Below are 11,167 nucleotides of genomic sequence, written 5' to 3' on the forward strand. Positions count from 1 at the left end.
CTCCCTTTTATCATATCCTTCATTTTCCCGACTTGTTCCTGTACCCCCAAGTGTCACCAGTGCTGAGCGACCATGACTTGAGCCAAGACTCCTACTCGAAAGCCTGGATTTACAGTCTATGCAATACCAAGCCTGAAAAGCAATAGGACCCCTGTCAACCTTTTATATTGACTCTTGAACTGTCACTTTATCGGCAGCACAAATTCATCTTCCAATCTTTTATTTCACCAGCATTATCGTTTCCTGCGATTCTTGTTATTCTATTTTGAGGCTTATGAACTAGTCTTTTTACATTTCACACAAACCACATCCTCCTACCAAAGAGACAGAAGTTATACAGGACAGGAAAAAAAGAGAAGATACTTCCTCCTTTTATTTTTTTAAATTTTTTATATACTAACTTGCCTCAGTGGACTGAAAGGACATTGTTGACCTGTAGAAAGTCTGGATGCATTGAAGACGGTGCAATTCTCGGTGCAAAGTGCTTTATTTGTTGCTTCATTGAAGAGTATTGCCTCGTCCTATGGGTCAGCAGCCTGGAAAAGTGCTTGGGGACCAAAGGAGGCCAAGTCTGCCTGCCTTACCCTTCATTAAAGGAGTCGGGAAGAAGGATGCCACCAGACACGGGGGTCCTCACTGCAATGTTTTTGTGGAACATGGTAAGAACATGTGCCGATGGTCTAGTGTTGGGTGTCAATGTGCATTATAATTTACTGTTCACAGATTCACCTGTTTCTGTAGTTATAAAGACGAGACATTGGTATTTATGTGGCAATATTTTATGCTGCCGTGGTTTACCTTGAATGCTAAGACTGAACCTGTTTAAAAGCTTCAGGGCTGAAGTTTTTTGTTTTGTTTTTTGAATATCTGTATACCTCGTTTTCTCTTAAGTAAGTTATCTGCTTCCCAGAATTAATTTAATTTGTAAAGTCTTCTCTTTACCTTACTGCTTCATTCACTTAGAATATGTTAGCTTGTCTGGTTTCCAGACGTTTCACTGGACACATGCTTAGTCCGGGAATTGTCATTAGCGGCAGTGTTTGCTTTAGAAGTTCACCTTTTGCAAAAAAAATCAATAAATGCGCACACATTAAAGATGTATCGGCAGGAAAATGGGACTTTCGGCATTATGCCAAAGTGCCATTTTCGGCCGATATGTTTCGGCGGCCGATATATCGGTGCATCCCTAGTATATACAGGTGAAACTCGAATAATTAGAATATCGTGCAAAAGTTCATTTATTTCACTAATGCAACTTAAAAGGTGAAACTTATATACGAGATAGACTCATTACATGCAAAGCAAGATAGTTCAAGCTGTGATTTGTCATAATTGTGATGATTATGGCTTACACCTCATGAAAACCCCAAATCCTCAATCTCAGAAAATTAGAATATTACATGCAATCAATAAAATAAGGATTGTACATAGAACAATATCGGACCTCTGAAAAGTACAAGCATGCATATGTACTCAGTACTTGGTTTGGGCTCCTTTTGCAGCAATTACTGCCTCAATGCGGCGTGGCATGGAAGCTATCAGCCTGTGGCACTGCTGAGGTGTTATAGAAGACCAGGATGCTTCAATAGCGGCCTTCAGCTCTTCTGCATTGTTCGATCTCATGTCTCATCTTTCTCTTGGCAATGCCCCATAGATTCTCTAAGGGGTTCAGGTCAGGCGAGTTTGCTGGCCAATCAGGGCACAGTAATCCCACGGTCATTGAACCAGGTTTTGATGCTTTTGGCAAACTAGTCCTGCTGGAAAATGAAGTCAGCATCCCCATAGAGCTCATCTGCGGAAGGAAGCATGAAGTGCTCAGATCCCGTGTCCGGTGAGGAGAAGGTCGGGGATGGCGGCTGGAGTGGAAGTGTTGCCTCGTCCGAGATGCCGGAGGTGTCATGATGAGGAGAGGTTCGGGTATGTCCCGTCGGGGTGGAGTGTGCGTGTGTCCCGGGCTGCGCACGCGGCTTAGGCCTCGAGTCCTGGGGGGACACATAAGCTTCCATCCTGGACTGCTTTTTTTGGCTTGTGGGGGCACGGGGTGTCTTCGGTGCCTTCCCGGTCCGCTTCATGGGTTAGTAGGGTGGGAGGGAGGAAGATCCACTGAAAAAATATCTCCCGGGTCTGCAGAGCTCTGGCAATTAGCTGCTGCTCGGCGCCATGTCCAGGCCACGCCCCCGTCTCTGTCTTTTTATGTCTTAAATACGCCAAACAGCATGATTTGCCTGCCAACATTTCTGACCTTATCTACCCACCTGGGAGTTTTAGGGGTATTACTTTTCAGGTTTGTGTGCTCCAGCTCTGTTTGTTCAATTCTCCTTAACATAACAAAAATGAATAATCCAGCAGTCAGAATGGAGACCTCTCATAATGGGCGCAGTAGGTATTCAGACCTGACATCTCAGCCCAGAGATTTCACCAATACAGCACCCAAAAATATATGGACTTAAGATCTATTTGCTCCCCAAATACAAAAACATTTTGCACTAAATATCAAGTGACCTTTTCTTCGGTGGCAATAAGTGCCACCAATTTATTCAGGTTAGCAGAGTACAGCAGCAAATGAGACAATATTTTCCAATCTGCCTGATTGGGATTCCTGTACAACAAGGGGAAGAGCTGCAACTACGTTTACTCCGTACTCCAGAGGTGGGCAAATAATTATGACATTCATGAGCCAGTCTGTCTAATCCAGGAGCCAGCAGGATATTTTAGGAGTTCGATCCATTGACCGCAACGAGAGAAAACCTCAGAAGTCAGGCTCCAGCTGTAATCTTTAAGGAGCATTGACGACCTGGCTCCTGGGATTTCTCCAGCCCTGGATTAGGGTGCCCATACACCTTACGAATATCGGCCGATTTTCATATGCGACCGAGTTTTCGTCCGAGATTCGTAAGGTTGATGGTCAGTGTACAACCTGCAACCTTTTGACTAACCAGCAGGTTGGAAAACTTCGGTCGATCGTATGATTTTCGCAAGGTTGGTGGCATTTCCATACGTCAAAATTCGTACGATCTACACTGCACATGCGCAGATGAAAATACATGCGGTCGATTACCGCAATTCGTCCAGGTGCTTTCTTTTAATTACCGCTGATCCAGCCTTGCGATAATCGGGGCAGGATGAGGCCGCCATACGAAATTCGTATGACGGTCCGCTCATCGGACGAAAAGTGTCGTCCGATGATTGCAAGGTGTATGGGCAGCCTTAAGGTGCCCATACACTGCACGATTCTCGTACGAGAATCGCGGGAAATCCCGAGATTGTACGAGAATCAGGCAGTGTATGGAAGACGTGCGACCGTTTCTACTGTACGGTCGCACGACTTTTGTATTTCGAGCATGTTGGAAAACCAGCCGAGAATCGTACGATTTTCGGCTGGTTTTTAACATGATCGAGAGATCACTGCCGAACGGGCCGGTGTGCGCACGCTCACACTGCCCGTTCAGCATTGCAGTCATTGGAGGCCCGCCCCTCAGGGGGGCGGGCTTGCGATGATCGCAAGTACGATCTGCCTGTCCAGGATGGGCAGATCGTACGTTTTTTTAAGTACTTTACAACCCTCGCAAGACAAAAGTCTTGCGAGGGTTGTAAAGTGTATGGGCACCTTTACACTGCCTATTGCCCTGTGATGGAATTTGTCATACCGTGCTGCAGTTTGAGGTTGTGTATGTGCACCCTTTATTGGGTGACATTAAATCGTAAATGTTTTCATCTTTTTCCTGTTTGGTCGTAATGATGTAATATTCTTATTCTACAGCTCGCGGTATACTGAGACGCCGCAGCTGAAGCGGATCCCGACAATTATGTCTGGATCCGCCCAGCTGCGTGAGTGACAGCTGGCTCTGCCTATCTAGAGGCAGAGCCAGCTGTACCCGCCCCCCCTTGTCCGTTCCGCCAGTCAGCGGTGGCGGATCGGAGCGGGGAGGGGGGAATCCAGCCCCTCCCCTGTCACGGCAGAGAGCCGTGACAGGATCGAGAAGTGAGCGAACGCCGGTATGTGTTCGCTCACCTCCCGATCTACTGAGCCGACCTATGACAGTCTCATTGTCACAGGTCGGCTAGAACTATGGGGTGAGTGAAAAGCACTCACCTCATCGTTCTCCTTTAATTTGTTTTCATTATCCTTCTTTCAAGTTCATGTTTTACAATGCAAAGCAAATGTAGGTTGTGTTGGCTCTTTTCAGTTCATTTTAAAAGCTTCTCTGACTTCGGGACGATAACGGTGACTGGATTTATTGCTGTGACTGATCCAAGAGCTCGTTGTGATAATTGGTCCATGGAGAAATTCGCACACAAGTAGGGGATAATGAGCTTTCCAATAAAATTTTGTATCATCCATTAAAGCCTTTAAAAGCTTCACCCGCTTCATTTGACATTTAAATTTTTGATAGTTGATTCATCTTTCTGGAATCTGATGGTATCTTGGGGACTCTGAAGCCAGTTCTATACACCTGACTTCCAGGTAGCAATGTGTCTTCATCATTTCGCCAAGGTTTTATGCTTATTCTTCTGTTAGTTCATTATGGAGAATGGATGTATGAGGCACCACCTTCTGCACCAGAGGGATTTAGGTGTGAGGGCAGACCAAAAAAAACATTCATATTTCCCCATGTTTTAGTCCTTTTTAAACTCTGTGTACAGTGAAATAGTTGTGTTTCCTACAAGAAATCCAATTTGCTACCGTGTATCCCCGAAAATAAGACACTGTTTTATATTTTTTTTGGCTCCAAAAAACACACATTTTTTAATGTACAACAATCCACACTTATTCATGTAGAAAAGTCCACATGTATTCATGTACAAAAATAGGGTGATCAGGGCAATCAGGGGTGCCGTACCTTTCCAAGAGCAATGCGCTAACCAATCGCTGGGCAGAATGAGCGAAGCGCACTTTCACTATGGATTCCTCACAGGCGGAATGCATTTGGTATCACTCCGCCGGTGACGGGAGCCGGCTCTATAGAGGAGGCATCGGCTTATGCGGCTCTGCTCCCTCTGATGCCACCTCGTTTCCTCTAGCGCTGGCTTCATGGCACCGCTGACTCTCTCCTGCCTCTCCCGCGGCTCTTCAAGTTCCCCCTTATGCCACCACCGGCCCTGGGAATGGTCACAACTAGGTCTTATTTTAGGGGTAGTTCTTATTTTTGGGGAAACAGGGTATTAGCTAATTCATTTCACCTTGAAAGCTCAGTACCTGAAGGGCTTGTTCACACCAAGCGCGTTCCAGGAACAGAGCAGTTACAGACCGGATCAAAACTGCGTCCAATGTATTCCAATGGTATTTTGGGCTCTAGTTCACACCGCAGCGTTCAGTTCCAGAGCATGTAAAAAAACTGCAGCTAGCCCTATTTTACCTGCTCTGGAACGCATGCAAACGCATCAAACACATGCAAATGCCCTTAAACGCGGAATTTAGCCCATTTTAGGCTTTAACATTTTTTTTTTTTTTTTACAAAAACGTCCCAAAACGCGGCATAACACACTGCACTGCGTGTGCAGAAATTTATGCAGATCTGGTCTGCATTTGGTGTGAACAAGCCCTTACTGCACTGAAACAACCGGTGTCAGCTATGCCTGCTAGGGTACAGAACTCTGTTAACCCTCCACTCTTTATCCCACTCCACATGGGTTTCCTGATGTCACATGAAGTAATAAAAACTGCTTCCTACTTCAGAAACAAGGTAAAATAAAGATGTAATTCTGAGGAAGGTTTGCTGAGTGTATTGACATTGTTTTTCGGTTTCCCTTTGAATAGATTTAGTGTATGTAAACCCTAACAATGAACTTCTCTTTTTTGCTCCCTGTAGCCTGACAAATATACAATTGGAATTATTATTTTTTTTATAGCTGTTTGTGCAAAAGTGCAAAAAAAACCAACCTGTTGATCAAGTCAGGAATTCAGAGCTGTCCTGAGTCATCTGCACACTTCCTGTGTGATTTTAAAGAGCCCTTCTAGTTCTTATCATGGGCTGCAGTATGATTTGTCTGTATGCTGTGAAGATCTGAGAGTGGGAGAAGTTAAGTAGTTTAGCAAAAGGGACTTTCCCCGTGCTTTAAATATGTTTAGAAAGCTTGCCGAGGTTTAGATTTTTTTTTTATTGGGAGGAAAGAAATTGTAGATTTTTATATGTTTGTGCATTTTGTCTACTTTAGTTGCTGCAAAGGGTATGGTGAACAAGCGGTAGGACTCAGAGGGTCTACCTTCAGCTCTGAGGCTAGGTTCACACCTGCACCACACCGCACGACACCCGGGACGCACGGTCCTGCCCAACGCAGGCAGCGATTGCCACACGGCCCCGTTGATTTCAATTGGGTGACATCCGCGCGGCAATCACAGAAAAAAGGTACAAGTACCTCTTTTTTTGCGATACAAGACGCGCGGCTGTTTTAGCCGTGATTGTGTTTGAAAACACGGGCGGAATCGTGACAGGAAACCGCGCGATTTGCCCGGCATGACTGGGATGCCATTAGAAAATAATGGCACCCACAGCGCGATCGGTTCACACCTTGACGACTCCTGACCGCGTGGCAATCGTACACTATTGCCGCAGGGTGAGGTGTCGCCTAGGTGTGAACCTGGACTGAGGGACTGAGATGATGTCATTCTGCAGTCAGACAGAAGCATTTCCCCAGTCTCCACTCCCACAGTGATTGGACTGCAACATGACTTTATAGCAAGGTGAGAGATTGCTGGGAGAGCGGTTTGGGGACCAGCTGGAGGGCGAGCAAGAAAAGCACTTTAAACAAAAACAACAAAATAATGCAAGTGTCGGTCTCCTCGTCCTAAAAAGAAAACACCCCGAAGGTCTAATATCACTTTAACATGAAAAGGGACATCTTGTTCTTGGGGCGCTTTGAGAATCTTCCCATCTCTTCACAAAGAGAACAACAAACCATTAAGGGCCTGTTCACACGACGTCCGTTTTCTCTGCTGACCTGATCCGTGTGCTCCTGCACTAAAAATGCATCCCAATGTATCCCTATGTGTTTTATGGGCTACAGTTCTCACGTGCGCAGTCCGTTCAGGTTACGACAGAAAAATACTGCATGTCACATTTTGTATGGTCTGGAAATGGTCCGGAAATGCGTCAAAAATGCGCACTCTAGCAAAAAAATAAATTGTAAAAAAAAACAAAAACTGGAATGCATCAAAAACGCGGCAAAACACACAGCACCGCGTGTGCAGATCCGCACCTGAAACTCATGTGAACAGGCCCTCAAAGGAAAACTCCCACTTTCATTTAAAAAAAAAATAACATTGCTTCTCGAGCCTTTTTGTAATTTAATGTTATTAACAATAATCTTTCCATTTTAGACTGAAGTCGTTGTGATTTTCTAAAACTGTTTTAAAAAATTCAATCAATTCAATTCAATCTGGAGGTGTTCTGTACACATTTGGTGTACGCAATGCCCTCAGAAATGTCATTTCCTGCTTGTGTGATTGGCTCACCGATTTTACCAGAAGTCTGCACTAAGATGCAAGTCAAATTTAGGCATCCCCTGCATTTCATTTCATTTTTGGTCAGATACTCCCTATGTGCGTTAGCGCCATCTAGGGGAGCTAGTGCCGTATGAACGTCATCTGCCCAGGTATATCACAGGCAGAACTTTTATAAATGAATCTCTAAAGGTGCCCATACACTGCACGATTCTCGTACGAGAATCGCGGGAAATCCCGCGATGGTACGAGAATCGTGCAGTGTGAATGAAGACGTGCGACCGTTTCTACTGTACGGTCGCACGTCTTTTGTCTAAGAAGCATGCTAGAAAATGATGCTCGGGAGACAAATGCCGAACGGGCCGGTGTGCGCACGCGCACACTGTCCGTTCAGCATTGCGGTCATCGGAAGCCCGCCCCTCAGGGGGGCGGGCTTGCGATTATCGCAAGTACGATCTGCCTGTACAAGATGGGGAGATCGTATGTTTTTTAAATTACTTTACTACCATCGCAAGACTAAGGTCTTGCGATGGTTGTAAAGTGTATGGGCACCTTTAGGGTAACTATTTCCTAAGGGATGCAGACACTGCAACTTTCCTTATTAGGACACAAAGTCCACCAGGTGATTTATAATGAACCCAACCCTCCCATTCAGGAATTAGTCTGGAAAGGACATAGGGAAACAAACAGCTTTTTCTTCAGACAACGTTTGTTTAGATTCTTACAATGTGCATTGGTAACACAGAGTGGAGTTACACTTTAAAGTAGAACTATGGTCCAACACCAGGAAGACTGGACTCACCAGTTCCAACAACTATAACAACAGCAAGTGTGACAACGCTCTTCCATCTGCGTTGAAGCCCCTGCAGCATTGTCATTGCTGTTGTGGCTGCTGAGATGCTGGCACTGGTGATGACCCTATCAGTGTATAGCCACACCTAGCTCCGCCCACATCCCTTTAAATGACAGCAGATCTGCTGGAGCTCACGGAAATTATGTAAACGCTGTGCCCAGTCTCTCCCACTGTCTCCAGCATTACAGCATGTTGCAGGAAAAATCCAGCTGCCCAGCTGTGTTTACCATTAAAAATAAAAGTTTATTACTTTTAAGACTTTGAACATGCCAGGCTTTTTACCTCTTGCTGTACAAAAAATGGTTATAGTCAGCTAAATGAGTAACGTTTTCAGTGGTGGATGGGAGCCTCGGGGAGTGGTGGATGCGAGCCTCGGATGGGAGTGGTGGATGGGAGCCTCGGCTCTGACAAGCAACCACTGTCCTGACATGTTCCCTTTCCGTTTTAACCCCTTCACAACTCATGACGGGATAATCTCGTCATGAGGACTGAAGGGGTTAAACAGAAGCCGCCGGGAGTCTGTTCAGTTTTGTAGAGCCGGCTTTACAGTAGAAGCGATTCTGGCGGCTCAGCTGCCACCAGATTGCTCCTACGATCTGGTAACTGGGCCGCCCCGCTCGACACCCCAGCTGTGTTTCCTGTGCTCCGCTGCCCCTCCTACAGGCTCAGGACCAGCTTGTTGGGTGTTGGCGGGAAGCTGGGGAGGGGGTAGGTGAATGTCTGTCCACCGATTTTCTCCCCATTCTAAGGGACTTGGAACGACGTGTATTTCATCACTTCCAGTACCGTAGCTGTCATTGCTGGGCTCCTGAAGCCCAGCACTAAGCTGTTGAAGTGAGATCAGCACTTTAACAGCTTATTTAAAGTGTAAAGATGATAGTAGGTGTCTTTTGGACCCTCAGCATCACCTTAAAGAGTACCTGTCACCACCAATATGTTATCACATAGGGGGCTTGTAAGGCCCCCTATGTGATAGCAATTAAAGTAAAGTTTAAAAAAAATTTAAATGTAAAAATAATAAAACTAATTTCTATAAAGTCCCCTGCCCCCACGAGCATGTGCGTCGTCACATAAACACGTGTCGGGTGCACCTATGTACCAAAAAGACGATTGCGCTACACATGTTGGGTATTATTGCACACGCCAGAGTGAGCAATAATTGTAGCGCCAATATTTACACTTATCTCTAAACTGATGGCCTATGGGGGCTTTTAAAGCATCGTCCATGGACTTTTTAGGGTACTGAATTCTGTCGCAGTTTCGCGGACGCACACAATTTTTAACCTGGGCATGTTGGGTATCTACTCGTTGTAACCTCATCTTCTATATTATGTTTAACAAAACATGTTTTTATTTAGTGTTTTGGGGAACTAAATTTAAAGGAGAACTATGAGGGGAATGCTTTTCACTCACCTCATAGTTCTAGCCGACCTGTGACAATGAGACTGTCTCAGTAGATTGGGAAGTGAGCGAACACATACCGGCGTTTGCACACTTCTCGATCCTGTCACGGCTCTCTGCCGTGACAGGGGAGGGGCTGGATTTCCCCCTCCCCACTCCGATCCACCAGCGCTGACTGTCATAACGGACGGGGGAGGGAGCCGGTACAGCTGGCTCTGCCTCTAGATAGGCAGAGCCAGCTGTCACTCACCCAGCTGGGCAGATCCAGACATAATAGTCGGGATCCGCTTCAGCTGCGGCGTCTCAGTATACCGCAAGCTATAGCTTGCGGTATACTGAGCCTAGGGTGACGGGAGGACGCTAGTTTGTGTCCTCCCGTTACCCTAAGGAGAACTATGGGGAAAAGCCCTGACCCCATAGTTCTCCTTTAACTTAAGTGCATTTTTTACAACATTTTTGGATTTGATAAGTTGCGCTAATGTCGTGCAACATAAAAATTTGCAAATGTCACCATTTTATGCTATACGGTCTTGGCTTTCTGAAAATATATAATATTTGGGGGTTTTAAGTAATTTGCAGGCCTAAAATGTGGATTATATCATGTAAACAAAAAAATGTAAAGAAAGGCCTTTGTCCTTAAGGGGTTAAAGACTTTTGCATAGTTTGTGCTGATGACAGATCATTTTGAAGACCTTTCCACATCACTGTCTTTGGCAATGTATTTATTTGTTTTTTTACTGATCCATTGGCCGAGGCCTCTTAGCACCCTGTCTGCCATAAACCCCCATTTACTCTTTATGAATCGGTGATTCACGTTTTTTGTAACCTGTGTAATTGAGTTAACGTTTGTGAAGCCCGGCAGACCTGGCTGTTCCAACTGGAAACCATGTCCATCGTCTTGCCCAAGACCATCCGTCACAAATTCAATTAAAAACTACATTATTGTTTTATTGTGTTTTCTTGTCATCTGCCAAAGCGCAAATCGATCTGCTACGCGGAGCCGCGATGACAAATTGATAAGTGTGATATGGTAGACACATGTAATATGATTGTGGACAGCTGATCTTCCTTGTCAAAAGGTTAACGGTGTGTTCTTACAGCCAATTTACAGTATATAAGAAAAAAAAATAGATCATTGCAGATATTCTTTCAGCGTGTAATATCGAGTGTCTTTATTAGCTTATTCTGCTGTTGTCATTATTGCAGGTTATGCTTCCTCTTGACACTGCTTTGTAATGCATGCTTTAATGCTGAACTCGGACACAAAGATTTTCATATAAGTATATTCGTCAATGACCTTAAAGGAGAATTATGAGGCAAGTGATTTTCACTCAGCCTCATAATCTGAGCCGACCTGTGACAACGAAACTGTCACAGGTCGGCTCAGTAGATCGGGAAGTGAGCTCGCTCACTTCTCGATCTATCCCTGCAGAGAGCCGTGACTGTCACTCACGTCTCCCTGCAGGGATCCC

The 11,167-nt window shown here is 45.3% G+C and overlaps 1 protein-coding gene across 2 annotated transcripts in view; it reads left to right on the forward strand.

The window, feature by feature from the left end:
• Positions 1-253: 253 nt before the first annotated feature.
• ABL1 (ABL proto-oncogene 1, non-receptor tyrosine kinase) overlaps positions 254-11,167 on the forward strand; it is a 231,201-nt gene continuing 220,287 nt past the window's right edge. For both annotated transcript variants that reach the window (XM_018558546.1, XM_018558548.1), the window contains exon 1: positions 254-659. In XM_018558546.1, coding sequence (XP_018414048.1) covers positions 524-659 — 136 coding nt within the window. In that variant the 5' untranslated portion in view covers positions 254-523. The remainder of the gene's footprint in view (positions 660-11,167) is intronic.

The sequence above is a fragment of the Nanorana parkeri genome, unplaced genomic scaffold (genome assembly GCF_000935625.1).
Source record: "Nanorana parkeri isolate BGI_ZX_2015 unplaced genomic scaffold, ASM93562v1 scaffold345, whole genome shotgun sequence".
Taxonomy (NCBI): Eukaryota; Metazoa; Chordata; class Amphibia; order Anura; family Dicroglossidae; genus Nanorana; species Nanorana parkeri.